This window comes from Anopheles gambiae, chromosome 2 (assembly GCF_943734735.2).
Source record: "Anopheles gambiae chromosome 2, idAnoGambNW_F1_1, whole genome shotgun sequence".
Classification (NCBI taxonomy): domain Eukaryota; kingdom Metazoa; phylum Arthropoda; class Insecta; order Diptera; family Culicidae; genus Anopheles; species Anopheles gambiae.
In genome coordinates, this window is record NC_064601.1 from 77846069 (window position 1) to 77869919 (window position 23851).

Consider the following 23851-nt stretch of genomic DNA (forward strand, 5'->3'; position numbering starts at 1 on the left):
TGGGCGAAAAGTTCTGCCCGTATCACCCATCACCAGCCCGCACCACAACCTTCCCGTTAAGGTCTGCCGAGCAGCGATCGCGAGAGCAAACCCCTTGGGGAGAACGAATCGAGTGAATCAGCCGGTGGTCTGTCCCATCCCCCTGGGTTGCACCGAGGTAACGGCAAACGGGAGCAAGACGGTGGAAGACCAAAAGGGAGGGCAATGATAAAAGTGTATAATTATAAATAATTGATTTATTTATCTGACCGACCGAACCGAACGGCCGGCAGCCTCCACAAGAGCCGGCAGCAACTGGCCCAACTCATCCGGCGTCCCGGGGGAATGTACGCACATTAGCAGGAATGACGATGCAGCGCGACACACACACACACTCCAGCGTTCGCGATATTTCTTTCTCTCCCGTCGCTTGATCGCTTCCTCGCCGTGGTGGCCTCGTGATTAACGCACGCAGCAGCGAGATACGACGCCATTTGCACGCAGTGTTGGCGGTAGTTCTGCAATCCTGGGCCTGGATCCTGGGATGCACCGGAACGGTTGGGGGAGAAGATCGTAACTAACCCAGGACGACATGATGATGCTCGGTCTGCTACTGCTTTGGGCCGAGGAGCAGTTATCGGTCGGCGATTTTTCTGCGCTGCTGCTGCGCCATTGCGCTGGAAGTTTGCGCTGCGCTGCGGAACGGTGGCGTAATTGCATCCGCTGCAGAAATGGCGTCTATTTATAATACGGAGATTGATCGACGTGATGATCGCGGCCCGATCGAGCTGAAGCAGATTTCCGCCGAACGCGCGTGTTTAGCGAACACCAGTTAGTTACATTTAAAAGCCGTACATGCGGCATATGTGTTTATCGGTTGAATGATAGGTCGGAAGAAGCAACAAGCCACAACAATATACTTAGCGTAAATGGTGCATTCGGTGCACGGCACAGGGAGTGGGACGAGAGGGAGGGGAAACCCCACGCCATATCATGCCATATGAATGAGCTGGCGATAGTGTATGTCCGCAGCCGAATTGTTGGCGCCCACCACCGCTCAAGATTTTCAACGTGCATTAATTAGGAGAGCGAGGAATTCTTCCAGGTCATGGACAAAAACAAACCCATTTGCCGCATAGTTGCGCCGTTAGTAATGTGGGAATGATTGAGATTGTTTGTCCAATCTCGACACGTACCGCTGCCGCCGCCGACCGGAAACCCGCTTTGCTCCACATTTGAATGAATCATCGATATCGTTGGGATTTCTAAACTTGACCCTTTGCGGTGCGCTCCTTGGGATACTTATTATTTTCCCACGACGATCAATTACCCTCGCGTAGCTGTGCGTGGGTGTGTGCGCAGGGAACTTTCCGTTCTATTGGAGGTGCATGATGCATGCGTCCCGGTGATAGGCTATTTTCAATCATTATCCTCACTACCCGGATGCCCGGGGCACTTTCCACTGGAAGCTGCGGGGAAATATTGATCGGACCGGCCGATATTTCATTCCAGCTGATGTCAGATGCATTCTAGGGCAACTGCCGTGACGCAGTTGTTTTCCACCGCCCTCCGGTAGGGTTGTCTGTGTAATGGTCTCTGATACGGTGGGTATGATAGGAGTCGGAGCGGGTTGGAACATGAGAAAATTACGCCCAGTGCATTTTTCCTCCGGTGGAAAACGGTTAGCAAGGGGGGAAAACCCCGCCGGAACAGGTCCCACGCGCGCCCAAATGTCTGGCGCTCCGTTTACTTTCGAAAAGGAGGGTAGGACCCAGTTGGTGATGAGGGTGGCAGGTCGTTTCAACCAACGTATTGGTTCCGCGCATGGTGGGAACGAGTGATGGGCAAAAATTCGAGGTCGACTCCGATCTGAAATTCTGGAACCGATTCCAGAAGTTATGTCCGCCGAGCATTAACCGGAGTCGTCCGGAGTCGCCCGGAGTCGTCGGGAGTTGCAGTGCTCCGGAGTCGGCTGGAGTTGGCCAAAGGCATTTAATTTCGTAGAGTTTTTTTTTCTCTTTCACTTTGCGCGTGCACGGCTGAAATAGGCCTTTCTTTGTAAGAATAGCGGTTTGAGTCGACCGAAGTCAGCAGGAGTCGGAATCGGAGATGAAATTCCTGATCATAAAAATATTGCACCAGCCTTTCTCCGCACGGTTCCGACTCCGGACGACTCCGCAAGATTCCGCCTTCGGATGTCTCCAGGCGACTCGGGATGTCTCCAGGCGAATTCGGTTGACTCCGGACGACTCCGGACGATTTCGGACAACTCCGACTACGGGCAAATAAGACTACGGGTGGAGCTATTGGTTCCGATTTTGCAGGAGTTGGAATCGGACTAACAATTGCCTGAGTCGGATTGGAGTCGTGGGTGCGCTCCAGAGGACACACCACTAGTAGGAACACTACACCAGCATCACTACCACGAGACCGATCGCGTTCATCACGGCGTAACGTCTCCCCTCCCCCTCCCTACACACTCCAACTATGCAGCGTATACGCACGCAGACAGTGTTAGGTGCGCGCTCGCTCACGAGAGCTTACTTCGTTCGGACGGTGAATGGCAGAGACGCCGCTGTGGTGGGGAGGCCGCAGTTGGACGCCATGATCGGGCCGCCCCGTCGTGGGGGACGAATCATCATGATTGGATTAAGATCACCGATCAATCGGGCCGATCGGCTAGTCTTGTCTGAGACGGCGACCATCGAACACAACAGCGCGAACTACGCGAATCGAGCAAAACGTTGCCGCATGAGAGTGTGCCCGCGCGAATCGAGCCCCACAATACGGTGTGAATAATTCACGGTCTACGGACGGAAGAAACGAGCATTTTCAGTTTTCGAGCTACTTTCTCATTGTGTATACTCTGCCGCAAAGTGTGTGTGTGGACGTGTGATCCAAGTTCCAAAAGATCCTTCGTTGGGTGGAATATTGTCTTCCTTTTATTTCGAAAAGGTTCGTTGTGCGTGTGTGGTAGTGTACGACAACTCCATTGTAGCAGACTTAAAGGAAGCAGTGGTGCGTGTGCCAGTGTGTCGCGTCTGTGTGTATTCTCTTTCGAGTGCCGTTCGAGCAGTTGTCCCTTCACAGTAAGTGTCGATTTAGTAAGAGCAAAAGCAAGTGAGCAAGTGATAGCAGGTTCGAGGTCTACCCAAAACAGCATAGATCAACTATGGGCGGAGGGGGAGTAGGCCCTGTATGTATGTAGGTCCTTTTGCACCAATCATTCGACCGATCATCTCGCCAGCTGCCTCACATTTGCAGTGGGAAACTACCGCTAGATTGAACAGCGAGATTGAACTCTCGCTCGTCTCTCGACAACAGGTGTTTTGGCAAGCATTATATCGTGCAGGATCTGTCATGCATGGCACGACCCCCTGCGATTCGTCGGACGATAATAGTGTGCAATAGTGGCCGATTAGTATGCAGCGTGCAAATACGCACCACCAGCAAACAACGAACATGATGATGATGATGATGATGACGTTTTTTTTCGCCAAAAGCGTGTAGTTTTATCATCAGGTGACAACTGTGCCCCTCCGCGAGACTTTCATCGCCCTCCACAGAGTTAGAGCGCGCCGAATGCAGTGCCGATCGAGCCCCGGGGCCCGGGCGGATACTGTCAACTTGTCGCTGACAAGGCACACATTGAAATAAAATGTAAATTCGTTCGGCTTCTATTGTGGCCGCACCGGGGAGACATTGCGGTGCCGGAATGGTCGATCGTCGCGTCTCTCCGTAGCTTTCCGCGGGCCTCGGTACTCGGCCAGCGCACGGGTCGAACCCCAGATCGAGCCGCGATTCGGTTTGATCAAAAGCCAAACGGGCTGCAGGTTTTGTACACTGTACACATCAGCCGAAGAAGAAGAAGCAGAAGAAAAAAAGTAGAAGAGTGGCGTGGAAATTTGTATCTCCGTGGCAAAAGTGGTGGAACGCCGCCGACGGACGTGTGGTAAATGCAAATCAGATTTGCTTTTATATTTACATATTTATTTGGTTTTATGTATACACAAGAAACAGCTGGTGGAAACGAAACAGCGAATCAGTGCCCCCCGTGTGTGTGTTTGATGCTTGCTGTATGCTTGTCTCGCGCTGGTTCGTTCGGATCCTTACAATCGCCGCATGTTCGACTAGCGCGAGTTCGAACATTTCTGCAACTTGGTGGATCGAGTTGCGGATCATTGCAGTCACCAAGCCCCATGACATAGTTTGTACAAGCCAGGTGGTATGCACACACATACACATACACACACACACACACACACACATATGTATATGCTGGATTGTTCGTGGACGGTCGTGGCTCTCTGTGCCGCTGGTACCATACTGTCTGTCGCGATCGAGATTCACATATGTGGCGCGGCAGTGGCGCGATATATAAGCTATGGCAATTCGCCATGCGCAACCGGTTTCACTATTCCACCCCGTATTGAGATGTATTCCCGCCGATCGGGGGTTTTGCTGACAGTTTAATTTCGCAGTGCAAGCAGCGCAAAGTGGCGGCAGTTTTTAAGGAACGTCGTGAGATATTACTGGCGGTAGCTTTTTGAGCGTTTGATTGGATAACACGTTTGTTGGAGCAATTCAACTTCGAGCGGTTGGAATTGATGCATTTTGAACCTAATAAAATATGTCAAGAGCAAATTGAATACAATTCCTCAAATAGTACACCCAAACAGCTTCGTAACTTAGAAACCTTGTTCTAGAAAGCAACGCTGCCAGCGACGCATTAATTCTAATTAGAAGCTTTACATTCCAAGCATCGCGCGTTTCCAGCGATACAGCTTGTCATCGGAACGTGCCTTCCAATATGCAAATCATTTGGCAGCACGGCCCCGACAAAACTGTTTCCGCGGACTGGTATTCCGTTTAAATGCTAATTGTTTTACTTATGATTTTAAACGGCCCAGCGATCGTAACGATCAAAACAGCTCATAACGATTAAGCGCAACGGTTAATCAAACTCGGCCGAGTCGTTACATCCTAATGGGTCAGGTCGTTATAAACCCGGCACCCACCAAACATGACAGGGCGAGGAAGGGAGGACACGTTCTCCTATAGTGGGGTCTTAGTTATTACGTAGTATTTGATTCGAAGCATTATTTTTTCTAACTTACAAGTTCTGAGTTGGATCATCCGTGCCCAGAAGCGGTCAGAGAGCTTTCCCAAAACGACGCACGAAATACGACACAGTGTACGGAAGCAGGGATAGAAATTCCATTCAATCCTCAGATTTCGTGCCCCGTCTTCCGCTCGGAATGATTTCAAATCACAGACCGACTTAATGCCGAAGTATTTAATCGTGTGTGTGTACCAGTAAGCAGCCCAGAGCGGCCGAGAGGTTGTTGAATAAACAAAATTCTTAAGTATGCAGCCGAACAAACAAACAAACACTCATCTCTCCAAGTTGATCAGGTTGCCGCGGCAGATAATGAATCATGAAATCGGTTTCGCGAGCTCGTGATTAGATGTGCCCGCTTCCCTCAGCTCACAGTGTGATCAATTTGTTAGTGTAGCATTGAAAAGAAACAAATATTTTGCAAATCCACTATGTCTACACACACACACACACCCACAGGCAGATCTGGTCAGCTTGAGGGCAGCTCGACAAAAGGGGCGCTTACTTTGCCCGAGAGCGGAGCGGAACACCACTGAACCACGGCATCCAATATCACGTGGTAAGCAATGTGGTTTGATGATGATACCACACGGGTCTTACCGGGGAATATGATCCACGTACATACGGACACACACACAGCTTTTACTACGCAAGAAAATCGCGATCGATCAAAGTGGTGACGTTCTCTTTTTTGCAAAGCGTGTGTGTCGTCCTTGCCGTGGACGCTCCATAATGATGGATTGCTCCCCGTAAAGAATGGTTAGAATTTGTTCCCTCCTATCAATGGATCGTCCCCAACCAGTGGATTGGATCGTGACTGCAGTGTTCAGGTAGTTGTCGATCACACCATTCTTCGCGTCTATAATTACCAACGATCGCTTCCTCTCCATCGAGCGAAAAGCGCTAGAAGCGGACGGAGCGGTTCTCACCTGTCCGTCTGCAAAGGGGGATCGGAAATAGACGCGCGTACACCCGCCGACCGACGGACACACCTCGCGGTCGGTCTTGCAGTGCCATTATAGTTCATCTATTTATGGCTTTCCGCCCGTCAATGATGGCCGTGTAAACAAATGAGGGCTATTAATAGTAGCGCGCATCACCGTCGTGGCTTTGGCGTGATTACAGAGTTGTCTAGCATTTGCTCTGTTGGGCACTTTGGGTTTCTGTAGCATGCACAGCAGCAGCACGAGATGACACTTGGCGATATGAGAGTGTCCAACGTGTGCCGATGATTGATAGGCTTATGGAGGAGCAGTGGAGGGATGGGGAGCGTGTGCAGCGTACCGTGTTGACATGCGCGCCGACTATTGACAGGGTGTCTACACCTCTCGGACGTCCCGATTTGTCGCCAATATGTCAATGACAGAGCGTGGAGAGCTGTGCTCGGTCGGAGATCTTCATTGATCTGCAATTGAGTGCTCCAAGAAGCGGGACGGAGCGTGACGGAGCGTCAACTTGAAAGGACACTCGCTCGCTTTGCTCGGGTCACAACCGTTTAAACCACTCGAAATCCTTGTTCGTGGGGAACGGAGTGACTTGCTGGTGCGGGGACTCGTCGCTACAAACAAACGAGTCTACACACCGATGACATCATTCTGCGGCGCATGATAGTCGGACTAATCGAAGCGCGGCGGAACTTTAAATCGGTCAAAACAGTTTGCCTCCCGAGTCGCAGGCGAGATGCCCTTTGCGGGCTGTGACCTCTACAAGCGGGGCACGTCGCGCAAAGCCTGCCTGGAGCCCGTGGCCCATGTGCTCTCAAGAATGTGTGGCCATAAATCACAATCTGGACCCGATGACCGGTTTGCTGGTGCTTAGGCAGCACGGGACGACACATTGGCATGTTGCATTCTCTTATCCCGATGAACACATTCTAATCAACTCAATTGGCGCTGATGTTCAAAGTTCTTGCTGCCGCGTCTTAAAAAACGTCCCGGCTCGATCGGGGAGTGCGCGCGCGCGCTCGATGGTGGGAAACAAATCAATCAATATAGTTAAAGCCGAAGTAGTCAATTTGTCGCGATTCAGAACCGATCGCCGACAGCGCTACTGCTGCCGCCTGGTTGCCGGCGGACTTGGTCCCGGTTGGTCACCGTCCAAGCAGTGGGACAAAAGTGCCGCGTTAAATAGGAAATAGAGAGGGAGCGGTGAGAAACTGCGACAAGGGAAGGTGTTAAATTGCACTGTGTATCGGCCGTGGTGTGACTAACGGAAGATGCAGTGGATCGCTTGTACTATTCACCCCGTCTCCGTCTAACTTCTCGTTCCGTTTCCACTACACTGGAGTGCTTAGGTCGCGGTTGGGGGCTAAAAATAACCCAAAACCACCCTGCCCATCATACATGCCCGACCACACGCTGTCGCTTGCTTGCCCTCTCGCCGGGTCGTATCGGACCGACCGAAGTGTTCCTGCTGTTTCTCCCTCCCCTCCCTGTCATTGCGGTGCGGCGGCGGTGCGTTTTTATAGCGATATAATTGGTTTCCAATTACATGCGAAAGAATAGCAGGCAGCAAAAAAAGCCCTCACATGTCGCGTTGCTTCCTTTCGTTTAACTATGTCAATCCCCGCAGCGAGGCCAGGAAGACATTATTCGCTTTCCCGGCACGTAAGACGAACATGTGCGAGATGTAAAATTGTAATAGCTGCATTTAATATCGATTATTTATTTCCTATATTTTAATGATCAATAGTTCCAAGAACTCGGTAGCGATATTTGTATCTCGTGCTTCCTATCCATCATCCTGGTTCTTTGTTTAAGACCAACTCGTTTGCTCGCTCCCTCCGGGTGAACAATCGTTGAAAGCAAAGGTAACGTTTAAGGCGTCGCGATTGTCTTTAAACGGTTGAACTGGTTGAGATATAAATAGACTTGCTAATGGAACAGTAGGCAGGAAGAAAAGTACACGAAAACACGATGGCTGACCGGAGAGTGATGAATGGTCATCATGGTAATACCTCCCAGATGATCACCCTCTCGCGTAGGGTTTCCGTGAAGTTCGCGAGTACGTGCGCGGAATTAGGTGTGGGAATGCTTGGAACAAAAAAGCAATTGGCAGTGGGCCGTGGAACAAGACCTCCTTACTCTACTTTCTCAACAAAAAAGTACTGTGCAGTGCAATTGTAGATAGACGCTAAAACTCGTAGGACGGTGTGCAGCGCATTTGACGTAGCTTAGCGTCGATTTTGCCAATTCATCCGATCTGCGTTCTGCATGAAAGTGAGATGTTCGATCTCGATACGACGACAGCCCATTTGACCATGGTTTCGCGATCGGCCTTGAAATCAGCGTCGTCCACACCGTGCGCCGTGCCAGGGCAAAAGTTGAGCGGGCTAATAATGGACCATATGTGTGTGTGTGTGTGCGTGCCCGGGCACGATCTAGCAGTCAAGTGTAGCGATCCTGTGGCCAGTGGCCACACAATGGCACCACCGCCAAGGTGGCGCAGTTTTGCGCTTGGCCGTAATCGTTCTTTGCTGCAAACGCTCCCGCGCTCCAGTGCCGTGGCGGTGTGTGGTGTGTGCGATTGTTGCGCGTGATTTGTGTTTTGTTAGTACGGTTTCGCTAGAGAACCGGTATTCGCCGTTTCCTTTCTGTGAGAAAGCGCTCGTCGTCGTCCCCCACACACTCACACACACACCGTGCGCTCAGGGGGGCAAGGAGAAGGTGCCTGCGAACTTCCATTGAAGGTTGCAATTGCACCGATTCCACACCGACAACACCTTGCACCACAGCTGCCCAGGTACGGCAGCAGTTGCAAACGCTGCTGCTGCTGCTGCTACCGCCCCGGTCGTCGGTTCTTGGGCTGAGTGCCCCCAACTCGCGGTGGAAAGTATCTGATCACCAGCAGCCAATTGGTAATCATTGCGTATTTTGCCCGCAAGTAGCTGTTTATTTATAGTAAAAACCAGTCCGAAGGATCAAGGGCCATGACACGGTTCGTGGAATGCTCGACCTGCACCGGAGCCGGAGCTTCAGCCGATCTAACCCTTTCTTTCCGACCGGTGGGCAATATAATTGCTAGCCCCCGTACCTGGTCTGCTGGAAATGATGAGGAGATTTTCGCGATTTTGACCGTTTTACGATATGACGCGGTGCGCTCAGTTTTCCGGCCAAAGGTGCGCAATTAAACATCTTCAAGCTAGGTATCTGCTATCAATCTGCTGGCCGCCATTTTCCCAACACACGGTTGGCGCAGTCACGGTTGGGCAGTCCTCGAGCTGACTTACTGGTGTTAATGAATGCTGGACAGGCACGCGATTCCACACGGGAGATCATGCGATCGTGGCATTAGGCGTATATTCAAGGCATCGCAGCCTCGTCCGGCATGACCGTATCGCGCCCAACTCGTCATTGACGTCAATTCCCACCGTTTGCTAGCTGAAGGTATCCGAATACGTAACGATTTTACAAAATTGCCACATGTTGCTCAGGGGAAAGAATCTGATTAGAGAATCTTTAGAGTTGGCTGTTTTCTACGCGTCGCTTCTTGGGCGATCGTTACAATTTTTGAAGTGAAACAAGCTCGACGGTTTGGTAGAATATATGAGAGTTTAAAACAACTTAGACTGGAGATGAGTATCTAGTGCTAGGTTGCATCCGGGTAACCTTCAAACTTGCTGGATGATGAACGATCCAAAATCACTTCCTTATTGCCATTTGGTTGCCACCTCCAACCAACAACAGCAACTACACAAAAAAACACACCAAAATAACCTCTATAACTCAGTCACGTGAGTGACTCAAGTCACCGATCATGGGGATTATTATTCTGTGGCCAGCGGTAGGAGCGAATTTGCGTTGCAGCTCAAAATTTGCACGTCCGCCATGTAGTTCACTAACCTATCCAAAAAACGGAGAAAAAAAAAAACAACAAACCAAAACTACCGTTTATCTGTCAAGGGCGCGCGGTCTCCCGGGTTATGGTGGACGCCCCCGGAAGTGTCGAGACCGCGGGCACACACGCTGTAAGACGCAACACGCAGTGATGCTCGCGAACGCATGTGCTTCTAGCGAAACGGGCCCGTCGTGTGCTCGCGGCTTGCGTGCGACATTAGCGACCAAGATTAATAAACGGTGCCGTGGGTCGAGTGATTAATGGCTGATCGGTTTATTTATTGTCGCCCAACATCAAACGGCTTTTTTCTTGCGGCACACGCGGCGTACACGCGATCGTGTCGGTTGCGTAGGTTTTTGTTTTGGGGTTGTGATTTTGCTTAAGCAGGGGCTTTCGGGTACGGTTCAAACGGGGAATATAGCTTTGATGAAAAGTGGTTTTAGACACTTAATTTAGTGTTGTAAGAAATGGATGAGTTTCTAGTATTTCCAGTAGCACATTTTCTAGTATTTCCCGATTTTAAACATTTAACAAAAAGTGGAATATTTTGCATTAATCGGTAACGAATCAAATTGGAAAAAATGCTGTAAAAACTGACAAAGGGGTGCTTTCCGTTTTAAGTTGGTAGACTGAAATTTCCGCCTGTCAGCTGTTTGCATTGTATAGCAGTTTTCGAGCAGCTATCTAAGTGGGTATAACATACAGGTGGGCTTATCCCACGGTGTATGAATTTAGAAGGCTGATTTTTATCGCTTCTGTTTCTGAATGAAGGTTTTAAGAGTGTTTTGTGTATTCGTCAGGTCTCCAGAAAGCTTGTTTGAACAAATAATTTCACCTATCCTGTCAAAAAGTGATATTCAAATTTGGTTATAAAACAAACATGCGATGAGACCACCTGGACTACATACACTTTGATTCTGGATTCCACCAGAGATCCAGACCATCACCAGATCTCTTTAATGCACCTTGGGATAAATGTAAACACCTCCTTTATGCCATTTTTCGTCCAGGTATTCGAATCTAACTCTAACTTTGAGGCTAGAATAATCTAGACTGGAAATTGGTTTGTATGGAGTGTTTACATGAATGTCAGCCTCCAACTGTCAAACTCCAAACAAAAAACTGACTAGAATCGTGAAGGGCCCCATTTCAGCCTAAAAAATATGATAACAAACGTCGATTTGTCTCGGGCGCGATCAGGTTAGCGATTGATTTTTTTTTGCTGAAGGATAAATATTGTGCCAAGAAAGGTTAAAAATTGATTGGACATGCTTTTTAAGTTTAATAGAAGTAATATAGCTCATTTCAAACAGAACAAAGATAACAATCCAATATGGGTAACCGTAACTGTCGCGAGGATACAACCCGGATGATGAATACCGTTCCACTGACAGGCTGAAATTTCAGCTCGTTGGCTTAAAGAGAGAAATGGCCTGAAATTTAAAAAAAAATCGCGCATCCTCAAATCTGCGTAGGTCGAGAACCGCGCTTGACACTAGAAAAGACTGTATAGTCTGGTAACATCGATGCAAATATCTGATCGATACGGAAATGTTCAATGGGTTATGCACAATAAAACATAAAAAGCACTATAGCGACAACGATCCGGTAAAGTACATTCTTCACAAAACCAACACATTATTCAATGATCAAATGCAAAACGTCATCTTCATGTCAGTCTCATCGAAACCCCCTGCAGTTAACGGCTGTTTGGTCTACCGCCGCAGCATGGGCATATCGGTAGAGTTGCTTTATGAATGAGATGACGGTGCTGTCGCACGACTACTAGCGATGATTAATGGGCGATGATCGTCGCACCCCCAAACCGAATGTTTGGCCCGACTAACTGCCCAAAAACCAAGCGCGCACGTGTGCGGCTGCGGTCGCGCTAGTTAATGATCGTAGCTCGTAAGCAATTTCTCTCTGCCTCTATCTGGCCGGGAGACAGTACCGGCACAGTACAGAAATGTTTACACATCGGCAGTGGTGCAGACTGTCCGTAGCACCTGTGCGGCATATTTCACCGACCGCGATGATAAAGATGTCGAATAATTGTTTACGGTTAGCAGACAAGATGCGATGCAAAGAAAACAGAAACAAAACACAAGAAAAGGAACAAACACTTATGGGAAAGGAACAACTCGCACACGCCCGGGTCAGGTCGAGGTAGGATTTTGGTTGATTTAGAATTCGACGAACAAAACAAAACGACCGATACAGAACAGACCATGTGTGCCATGTGATCATGCAGCAGATACCGGTGCAAAATAGAAGAAAAAAAACAGTACAGACACACACACACTCCCGACAAAGAGATAAATAAATAAATAAATAACGACTATCGCGCGCGGCTGTCCAGGCCGGGATCTCCAGTTAAACAGGGGAGGTGGAGGGTGAGAATTAATGGGGCAGTAAAGTTTCAGGTTGCAGGAAAGGCCCGAAAGGAGCGTTGGGAGAGGTGATCTTCACCAGATATGCGGCGATTGGCGGCAATCGGCGTGAAATCTTTATGTGCGACTTTCGGTTTTTATTTATTTGTCTTTATTATAAGTGTTAAAGGAGCTCTTTTTTTGGTTGGCTGGTTGGTTGGACGGTTCGCTTCGCTATGTCCGTTTCATTCGCCGGTCCGCTCGACTCGGATCGTCGGGTTGGGTGTGCTGTTAGTGGCATTTAAATTCGATTTTATAACATCCTTCCACGAATCACCGGGTGGCTCCATAAAGTCATTCGGGCCGCGCACAGCACCGAACAGGTGGAAGGAAGTGGATTTAATGGGCCGAACCGGTTGCCTGAGGCCGTGCGTGCTGGGGGGGAGGGGGTACCATTCGCTGGGATGGAGGGGAGTTACGAATTAAAATAAAATGATATGGCCACCCGGAAAAAAACCTGCTCCCAAACCGGGTTTTTAGGGGGGGACATGTTTAATAAGCGCATAAGCACTGGGATTTATAACATTTCGCTTGCGCGCAGAAGTTAACAAATGGACACACACAAAAAACAGCGAGGGGGTTGTTTTGCATTTGCGGAAACTGGAACAAGAAGAGGCTATAGTTCCACCGTTCACCGTGGGAAGCGTTGCGTCTTTCAATCCAATGCATTCGCTCCCTGTTTCTTTTTATGTGGCGGGAAAACAAGTAAAAGAAGGAGCGTTATGTTTTCTTTTTGCCTCCCGCGCCCACAGTCCACCACCGTGCGGTAAGCGTGGTTCTGTTAATTTACATTTTCTGTCACATCAACTTCTTCTTGCTTTAATCAACGACGTGGCCCCACTCGGTAGGATCGGATCGGTGTGATGCGATCTGCCCTCCAGGAGCGGGGGTTGCCTCGTCTGCCTGCCTTGCGAGTGCATGCAATGGGTGGTTGTGGTGTCGGCATCGTTTGAAAATTTGGTGTTTCCGCTTCTTCCGCGCGCGCGCCGCCGCCTGTTATTTATGAGCGTGCAAATACTGCGCTTGGAGTTGGCGTGAAGGGTTGTTGTACGCTTTTCTTGGTGCCTTTTTTGTTTGGCAACGGTGTCCCATGGTGTCATTTAAATGATAGAGTGGTTTTTCTGTAAGATTAAATTAGCCTTTCGGTAAACATCGGACCGCGCGCGTACGGTGGAGACGCATGGTGCGGTGTACCAACAAAAAGAGGACATTTTGGAAGCGTTTTATTGCGATGTGGTTCCATTTTTTTCTTCTAAAGTGACAATTATCACTAGAAGTGTGCGCGTCTTTTTTGTTTGTGCCATTCCCATCCGTCCCAACACACTCATCGGTGGAGATATTTGCGTAAGTTGACTGCGAAAGTGGTGGCTGCCGTACAACTGGCTGCAGACTTGATGGTTCTGTGCGTTTGCATCCGTCAGCAAAACATTTGGGAAAGCCCCGAATGACGCATTTATCAACTGCTACGCAAATACATCCACCTTGAGAAGATTGTGAAATGGCATACAAATAAAAAAGAGTGAATACATACAATGTTAAATCTCACTTTGACACTTTGTCGAATTCATTAACGGTACTAGGAAACGTGATGATGATAAAAATTCAATTTCATTATATTTCTTACCTTTTTTGGGGATATCCGGTTACTGTTGTCGATGCTACGGATGGTTGAATACATGATTAATTCGGTTCCTTTCCAATCTCTCTCTCTCTCTCCTTACAGATGTGTTCCCGCAATCTAGCAATTTCGTTGGCATTGATTATCGCACTGGTACCACTGTCAACTGTCGCCTTACCTCACCACAGCATCGTGAAGCGCAGCTCTTTTTTTGACATAGAATGTAAAGGACAGTTCAACAAACAGATCTTCTACCGGTTGGATCGAATATGCGAAGACTGCTACTCGCTGTTCCGGGAGCCCCAGATTCTGTCCTTCTGCAAGTAAGTTGTCCCCTGATGGCTTCAAAGTTCACTTCACTAACCCTAGAGCAGCTTGAAGAGAATGCAAAGAGAAAGAGAGAGAGAGAGAGAGAGAGAGAGAGAGAGAGAGAGAGAGAGAGAGAGAGAGAGAGAAAACAACTATTTAGCCTCCAATCCATAACTCATGTGTGTCTGTTTACAACACTAATTCATCCACAATGCACATAGAAGCGATAATATTCAATGAAATACTCAAGTGGAGAATAAATTAATAAATTCAACATGCGCGATAACAAAAACCCAAACACGAATGTCAGACACTGTGACAAAGAAGCAGAAATAAATTTTCCTTCCCATAAATGCCCATTTGCTGTTGCCCACTGATTTGTGCATGCTAATTTCTAACCCTCTAAAGCTAATTGCTGAATACTAATTGGCGTTGTTCGATTTGTTCGCAAGTGTTTATTCATACCGCAACTAGTTTAGTGCGCACACACACACAAATGGACACGCGAGATCGCAATCAGTTCGAGTATAGCATTCTTGGGCTGGGGTGGGTAGTGGCAGACGCTGGGTGTACGATCGCCATGCCACGATCGATTACAATCATGAGTAGTTTAGCTTGTCTTATCTCCCCGTGGCGATAATAGCTTCCGTAGCGGGATGAGCACTAAATATAGCGTGGCCATTTCATCATCTCTAGCTGATTCCTATCAATGTTTAGCTTCGGCCGGAGAGCGCAAAAACTTTTACAAAACACCGCAAACGGGCAGCAAGACATCCAAGAGGTTGCCGCTGGGTCTATCGTTTGCCACAGCTTCTAGAAACAGCCGTGAACAGAGACGCCCGCGTTTCTAATTTATGCTCTTGTACGGTACTCTTGTCAGCAGTACGTGCACTCCCCTCCCCCCCCCCCCCCAGCCATTCCCCGTACGTTTAGTTCAGCAGGGGTTGTCTTTTGCCCGATCCGCTTTAGCGCCCCTTGGTCTGGTTAAAAAGGGCAATTGGTTAGGTGGAATAGGTGGCAGGGGCAACGGTTTCTTCTTGCTGCACATAACTCCGTACGTCTGTGTGAGTGTGCGTGTGTGTGCATGTGATCGCATGAAACTCTCATGTACCGTTGACCTCGTACGCAATACGACTCGTAAGCTGTGATGCTCGGTGTGACTCCGATTGCTTCTATTGCGGAACTGTGCAGCGCACGACAGCCTGCCCGGGATGTTGGCAGACATCTTGGCGACGCTCGTTCACCGACGGGCGGTTGCCTACTGGTCGTCCACCGACCGCTTACGGCAGCTGTCGGGCGGGGTTGGTGTTTTGCTCTGCTGCGAAAAGATCACACACAAAACCCAAGCGGGGCAGATCTACGGACTTAGGTTACTGAAGATGTTAATGAATGCAGTTGGTTGGTCGCAATTTTTATATTATTTTCATCTTATGCTGTAGCTTACCGTATCAAAAGAAACATAAATACTTCTAAAAGGAATTGAGTTTATACATTTCAACATAAAATTTATACAAACTTTGCAGATACAACCAAACCAGATTACAGACTTTTCCAGGAGTTATCATTGCTGTAGGACACTCTTTCTAACTGGAAATGAACTTAATCACAAAAATTGGATTCTATAGCACTCTTTTTGGACAAATGCAATAGGAATTTCCAAGGAGCCTGTTCAAACGGGGTACCATAAAGTCCAATTTCCAACATATGACGTTCACTTCCAATATGAAAGAGTCAAGGAAGTGTCCAACAACTATGCGAACCCACAGAAAACCCTGTATTGCTTTGCTGAACGTGTGCTTAATGTTCTGTGATTTATCGACGCATGTTCATTGCGTGTAAAGTCGCTTAAGTGGATTGATTGATTTTAATGAATGCAGAAAATGGATACCGCTTTTTACTGCACATCAATTGCTGTGATACTGAATAGAATGGTGAGCTGGGACTGGGAAACAAATAGCTTCACCGCTCTTGCAACGTTTCATGTTTTAGTGACCAACAACAACAAACTAAAACTAATTAACTAATTAATAAAATGTTTCAGGCATAATACTAGTGTCCCGACCAAAATAACATTCTAACGATGTATATATTTATTCAAGATGTTAACCATCCTACTAACAGCATCGCAGCAAATACTAGCCTAAAGCAAGATAATGAGTTTTATAAGCAAAAACAAGCAAAGAAAATGGATAGCAAAACTAAACCGCTCCCGAATGGGCATCCTGCCATCTTTATCACCCTCTTCTTACAGGAAGCAGTGTTTTACGACAGATTACTTCAAAGGCTGTATAGACGCGTTACAGCTAACGGATGAGATCGAGAAGTTTAAGCCGCTGATAAAAGTACTAAACGGTGCTGATCCGAATACGTTATAAAACCTACCGCCCAACACATACTACACACAAACGCGGGACAGCATTCACGGTGCATGCCTGCGTGTTGTTCGTGCCTACACCACTCTCTACCCATCCCCCATCCCCCGACAAACAATTGCGGAACTTTACACCATCGACACTAAGCATTTTGTGACGATCTGTTGGAAGCAGTTGGAGCAGGGAGGAGCACCGGAAACGAACACCGATCGACGAGCAAACGAGATATTACGGGCTGCGGAAATAGATTACATAGACTAAGAAAAAAAATGTATTTTCTTGACGCCAAATCGATGTGAGATGAAAGGGGGATTGCTGCAGCGTTCGTTCGATTAAAAACTTCGAGAGAAGAGAGACAAAACACGAAATACTACACCACCAGTGGAAACGAGCGATCGGCACCAGTACCAAATATGTACCAGAGCACCAGCAAACGAACCCGTTGTGTTTTTTTATGTTTGATGCATTTAGTTCTCATGATTTAATGGTATGTTTATTATTTTTGTTTATTATATTATTAATATTTCGAAGCAGTTGGTTTTTGTACTGATCGTTGTTAAGAAAAAAAAGTTATTATTTTTTATCGAATTGAAACGTTTTTGATCGTTTTAAATTTTAAACATTAAAGTCTCAATTTTAGTTTTTTTAGTCAATTTCATTTGAACAAATCTATCTTTTATTGTTTTTGATCGTTTTACGTTTTCTTGAGCTTTCAGTCAGTTTTTTTTTTCTATAGAATTTTTTATTGTTTTTGATCGTTTTACGTTTTCTTGAACTGTTGTCAGAACTCTTGTCAGTTTTTTTTTCATTTTTGTATTTTAAATATATCGCTTGGGATTTGCTTTTTGAAAAGGAACCAGAAAACGACAAGTTTTTAATGCTGATACAATTTTTCAACATTGAATAAAACATGGATTTTAAGGCGGATATTTTGCACTCTACAAACCAGAAGCAATTTTTTGACTTTTTGAACACATTTTTCTTGCTGATAAATTATATTCATTTTAAAATGATTTTTCTCTTTCTTAATTACCATTTTCCAGGGAGGGCTGCTTCGGAACGGACTACTTCTTGGCCTGCGTAGAAGCACTGTTTCTCGAGGAGGAGAAGGAAAAGTTCATGAAATGGCGCGAAATGCTGGGCAAGAAGAAGTAAGCGAAGCGTTTCGAATGGATCGACACCGATAGAAGAAGAAAAAAAAAACAACAACAACAAACGCAGTCGTTGCAGTGTGACACTTTTTGCTTCTTGTTTTGTGAGCAACCATACACCCACTATCTCCTACATGGGACCGGATGGATGCTCTCACCGTACAGTATGTGCTAGCGGGGTTTTCCCACCCCCGAAACAATGAGTGCAGAATGGAACTAAACCATCTATAAACATAGTGTACACGACCGTGAACGCTTGGATCCTCTTTGGTGCAGTGCTGGGAAACGTTATTTATGCTTAAGTACTTTTTGCGCTTGTAAAATATTATTACTATCCCAATTACTATTATCACAGAGCACACAAAACATGACTCAACATACATCTTTGCCATTAAGTTAAATGTTAAACAAACTCAACAAAACAAAACGCAAAAGCAAAACAAACAAACAAACGGCTTCTGTTTGCTTCCCTGAGCCTGTGTTGAAAACAAACTGGAGGGGAGGAGGGATAGCGCTATTGTTGGAAATTACATCTGTACATAATTATTTCACATAAAGAGAATCAAGAGTACATGTGCTAGTTAAAATTAAAAGCTAAGGGCAAAGCAGGAACAGAAAAGATGCTGTGTATGGTTGGCCACTACAGTATAGGGAGCGAGTATGTTAGAGCGAGGGATGAAGTGTTGGCTAAAAAGGGTAAGGACTGTGTAGAAAGCGTAGCATTGCTAGGCGGTTTGGCGGACGGTATATAGGAATATGTATGATTGCGACAAAAAAGAGGTATTTATTTTAATCCTTAATGCGAGGAATAAGAAACGGTAATATAATTTTATTTTCAGCCTATGACATACAACGAAACACTGTAAAACGAATCAATTAAACCTCCTTAATTATGTAAGCGGCGAAAGTGAGCAGATTAACTTATTTAGTTATCAGTGCTTTGCTAAGACATTTGAAAACAAACAAAAACAACAACAAAAAACACAAAGAGCGTGGAGAAAAGCGGTAGAGCAAAGGATGAAAACAAGGAGAGAGAAAAACATTGCTGTGAGAGGAATAATTACTAGTGAAGGCGTAGCAGCGCACAAGCAAGTACGGAACCTAGGACACAGATCAACGAAACTAAATCGCACAAAGAGGGGGGAAAAATATCATTTAGAAGAAAACAAAAGCAAGGATCATTTAGAGCGAATTAGGAAGAATTGTAAAGCGAAAGGCGAACCGGCGACGAGCTGGGTGAGGAAGCGAGTGCGAGCTGATAATGTTGTGTATGGTGCTAAGCTGTGTCAAGTGGGGAAGGTAATGGTCGTCGCCTAGATGATAGCCGTTGGCCATTGCCATTCCCCAAATCCTGCACACACGTTTGCTACAGAGGACTGGTGATGGTTTGGCATGTAGAACAGACACACAGACACATTTACACATTGAAAATCGGTACGAAGCAAATCCTGCAGGAGGGAAAGTTTGTTGCCTATTTTGATTGATTCTGTGCTTTTGATTGATGTTTCGCTTTGCTCTTCTTTACTTTTGCGTTCAAGAAGATCCAACAAGGTGTAACATCTCTGTATCTTTCTCTTTTGTTCGAAGTTTTGAAGTAAAGCTCCATTAATGGAAAGTCAAGATCGACTTACCACCCTCCCTCGTCAACCAGGGAGTGTGATGATCCTCTCCCCATCTCAACCGCTTGTGTAAAATGTGTATTTATGTTTTCAGCGAGGAACAGAGAGAAGCGAGAATTATGTATGTTCTATATATTTGAAATCTAGTCCAGAAAGCACACACACTAACTTTTAGTTTTTATTCTAATGCTATATTATTGTAATAGCGTGTGTGTTTGTGTGTGTGGGCACGTGTTGACACGGTAAAGATGCTAATCACACATAGAGTTAAAACACACGACAATGGATTAACACTGAACTGAACAGAAGGGAAAACAAAAATACCGTCATACATACACCAATATACACAATTTTCCATGTTTCCAGTACCGATTGTCATAGTTCTAGTTTCGTATTCTGCGCGCCAGAATTCAAAAAATCAAAAAACTCAAATCGTCATCCAATTGGTATACAGTTTTGTATTTAAAAAAAAAACCCCACATATATCCACACAACCGAATAAAACGTGTTGCTGCTTACTGAACGATCCAATGACAATGACGTATATAAGAGCTAATCACATCGTGACCGATATTGTTTTTTTTTGTTCGATAGTAATGTTTTAAACACCAACCAGCGAAGGAAATCAATTTTGACATTCCTTTCTAGACAGTATTTTTTCTCCAACTATGAAGGAATAATTTTCGTTATGCTATTTTTATCGTTATCACTATCTCGTACAGCGCTTAATTTAAGTTTTTTTGTTTGTTTGTTTTCTGCTTCCATCTAAGAGAACCCCCGATCAACACTTGTACATCCACAAAGCCGAGCAAAAAGTAAACATTTTCTTATATTTTCTTCTTCACAACTCTGGAAAGGTAACGGCAAAACCATATAGACACAGCCCAGTTGGGTTGAATGAGGATTTTTTATACAGATCGTTTGATTTAAACAATAGTGGTACCTCTTCACAACCAGTTGAGCTAATGTGTGTAGATAAAAAAAAGAAGCACAAGTCAGTAATAAGTACTGCTCCGTGTAGCGGACAGAATACCTATATTTGTAAAATCGTATCTAAAAGATACATACCAACCAATGCAATGGACAACTTGAGAGCAAAAAGCAAAAACAAACGATCCTGAACCAGTTGACTAGCGTGTAGTACACACCACATTCAAATGAGCCACTTCGTCGTATGGTCTAATGTACTGTTATTTTGGAGCAAACAGCAAACCGCTTTGTAAAACTGTTAGATAAACAGATGGTATACATAGTAAGCACCTCCCAAAAGCAAAACAAAAAATTTAAAAAAAAAAAAAAGTAAATGTAATAAGCTTACCCACACAGTGGAGATGTGTTGCTACTAGTAGGTCTAGGGAAATGGAGAGGAAAACTTTTGGTGTACATTTCATATTCAAAACAAACGTAAAATGAACCGAGAAGCCAACACAAAACGATGAAATGGAAGAAAACTGTTTTAACAAACACAATTCAAACAAATTACAGCACGCGCGTACGCTCGTGGCGCAGTGTTTATAGTTTAAAAAAAGAGATGCAAAACACTAAGCTACTAATATGATGGCAAACAACAATATAATGTTAAATAAAGTACAGTGGAAGAAATCATAAAATAAAACATGAAGAATGTAAACTCGTCGATGTAACCACGTGTGGTGACTGATGTGAAATTATTCATCTGTTTTACAGCAGTTAACAAAAAAACATGTCACAGTTTTACAGAATTGAGAAAATATGTATTTTGCATTCTTAAACACTAACTCCACCAGCTACGAGTAGCACGATTGAGCACATCACTATTTTGTCACTTTTTTGTAGTATCACGAAATAATGGAGAATTCCAAATGGCATTTTTTCGATAAGAATGCAAAGTATGTAGATGATTACGATCATGACGATGAAGATACTGCCCGGAAGTGGTGCTTCCGAAATACTATTGCCTCCTTTTTGCTGTAGCGTGGTAATCCGTTGGAATTGAATTAATTCTCACTGATGATCGTCTCCATGTCGTACACGTCCATAATACTTTCCATTATCTCCCAATGCTGTTCGCGCGTCAGTTCCGGGCAGAATATCTAACGAAATAAAACACAGATCATGAAAAGTCGATCGATTCATTGCCGACACATTGCAGCAGCAATTTGCAAATGCAAACTTACATTGTACCAGCGCGTGGTCTCATCCATTTCGTCCATTAGTGGGACCGGCACTCCATACACTTGAAATGCCAGCGCAAGGCAGCACACGGCCGTATGGGCCGGTTTGTAGTCGAGAATTTTGGGACTGTGGTGAAAATCCTGCAGAAAGGATGCGGCAGCCCTAGCAACGGGCATCGCCTGCCAATCTTGCGCACCGAACTGATCTTGCAGCGATTTCATGTAGTGCAGCATGTACTTGTGCGGGTGCACTATCGTCATGTCGAACTTGAGCACGCGCGCAATGAACAGCTCGGCTTGCACTATCGTATCCCACATCGACCAGTACTCGTCGCACGGTTCTAGCGGCGGGGCACCACGGTGGATCGTGTTGTGGGCCACGTTAATAACATCCCGTTTCCTTACTTTGTCGTCTTTGATTTTACCGGCCAGATACAGGCAGGAGCATGCGATCATCTGCGGAAAATGTGTACAAAAAGTGGGCTCAATACCGGGCGTAACAACACTCTGTTATGTAGCAACCAGTCGATCAAGTTTGAACCAGTTTGTTAGGGTAGATAGGTAATTGGCTCGCTTCGGAAAGTGCTGTTCAAAGGCGTCTCGACTTGTTGGACACACATAATGCGTTGCGAAGTAAAGCGGGCTGCACTTTAAGGGCCTCTCCCCGTTAAGCCTTTGCAACAGTCAGCCACTTGAAACTGCTTGAGTATTCTAAAGCAAAAAAACAAACAAAACTAATCCATTTCATGCATTGCTGATACTCACATACGGATCGTATTCCGTGTCGTCCAACTCTCGGAAGAATCGATGGTACAAAATTGCTGCCGTGGCAGAAGTGAGCGGTTTCATTTCCAACTTTTGAGCACATTCAAATATGAACCTTGCGGGCATTTCCTTCAGCGTTTGAGATCTATTACGTTAAAGGTTTTGTTAAAAATTCGTTCACAAGGTAATATTCGCACGCCAATGGTCTATTTCAATAATGGCCTTACCTATAGTTGACCAGTATTGGGTGCTGAAAGTCATTCTCTCTTCTTCCAACCTCGGTGAGATTGATGTTGTTCATTTGCATCATCACTAGGCTTGACTATTAGGCTTGACTGACTTGGACGAACTGCGGACTCTCGCTGCAGAGTTCAACTTTCTAATTCAAGGCAAACCGGAGATGCTGCAAGACTGGGTATGCTTCGCAAAACAACTTCGTCTATGAAGTGGTACACAGGCTCTACACGCGATTTGAGATTTTTGTTTTGAGAAAAGATGACGGTGAATACTGTACGGAGACACTGGGTTAGAATTGGAGACCTCTCGCCTCAATTTAGGACGAAAATATCTATGTACGATGCTAAGTTCAGGGACCTAGTCAAGCAATTCAACACACACTTCTCTTCTTAGCGGCTTTTTGCTTGTTTGTTTTTGTTTGCTTGCAAACTGTCAATGATTGGACATCTCAATCAATGGACGACCACTGTGCGTTGATATTGTTTAGGCAGCGGTCTAATGTTGTTGCGCGCAACATTGTTGCTCGGCAACATATCGCTGAGGTGGTCTATGAATGTTGCTGGCAACATTTTGCTTTGACATTGTTTAGCTTCAAAAAATTGCCTATTAACAGCTCAGAGTTTATTTTTTATCATTCACTTTGTAGAAATTAGAAATTCGAATTTGTATATACCTCACACATACACCTTGACATCCTTACACATACACCTTTTCTATATGTACATCTTGTTTGTGCGATCACACCTAGGTTTAAGTATCTCAGGCAATACTGTCAAATAGAGATGTCATTCGTGATTGAGCGCTAAAACAGAAAACACGCAATTCTTCAGCCTTCAGTTAATTCTTCCGAAATTAAGAAAGATTACAACTTGTTGAATAAAGTGTTGAAAAAACAAAATATACATCAAAAAATTTATTATAAATGCTTAAAATCCAAATTTAGTAGATGTCAACAAAACGCACACTGCTGCTGTGTCATTTGATACACCCGATTACCATGACCAAGGTAAATAGAAAATGTTGCCAGACAAAAATCAAATTGGATTGAATTTGGCATGCAACAAAGTTGCGCTAGCTGTCAAAATCCATACATTTTGCCAGCAACAATGTTGCGCGCAACAAGATTAGACCAGTGCCTTACACACAAGCTGCGGCCAAAGCTAATGAGAGAGAAAGGCTTGGCTGAGTATTTCCCGTTCATTTGTTTCGAAATTAAATAATTAATTGAAATTATTTAATCAACATTGTGGATGATTGTGACGAA

At 45.5% G+C, this 23851-nt stretch overlaps 2 protein-coding genes and 1 long non-coding RNA gene across 12 annotated transcripts in view; 1 reads left to right on the forward strand and 2 right to left on the reverse strand.

Annotated features, from left to right (window-relative positions):
• Positions 1-14108, reverse strand: part of LOC133391113 (uncharacterized) — a 37646-nt gene extending 23538 nt beyond the window's left edge. Inside the window, exon 1 of the long non-coding RNA XR_009764607.1 lies at positions 13988-14108. This is a non-coding gene — a long non-coding RNA (uncharacterized LOC133391113). The remainder of the gene's footprint in view (positions 1-13987) is intronic.
• LOC1274736 (ion transport peptide) overlaps positions 1-19740 on the forward strand; it is a 37251-nt gene extending 17511 nt beyond the window's left edge. For 8 of the 10 annotated variants that reach the window (XR_009764598.1, XR_009764606.1, XR_009764599.1 and 5 more), the window contains exons 2-4: positions 14087-14304; positions 16542-17149; positions 17706-17868. Coding sequence is in view for 1 of the 10 variants with exons in the window: in XM_061641815.1 (XP_061497799.1) it covers positions 14087-14304; positions 17706-17817 (330 nt within the window). In the remaining 9 variants the exon portion in view is untranslated. Of the gene's footprint in view, positions 1-2582; positions 3069-14086; positions 14305-16541; positions 17150-17705 lie in introns of those variants that run through there. The other 2 variants (XR_009764600.1, XM_061641815.1) reach the window with 2 other exon arrangements.
• Positions 19741-21143: 1403 nt separating this feature from the next.
• LOC1268457 (cyclin-Q) lies at positions 21144-23039 on the reverse strand. The gene is made up of 4 exons (XM_313929.4): positions 22578-23039; positions 22351-22495; positions 21589-22041; positions 21144-21504 (listed from the first exon to the last, which is right to left on the reverse strand). Exons 1-4 carry the CDS (start codon positions 22658-22660, stop codon positions 21409-21411), a joined length of 777 nt encoding a protein of 258 aa, XP_313929.4. The 5' UTR covers positions 22661-23039; the 3' UTR covers positions 21144-21408.
• Between the last annotated feature and the right edge of the window lie 812 nt (positions 23040-23851).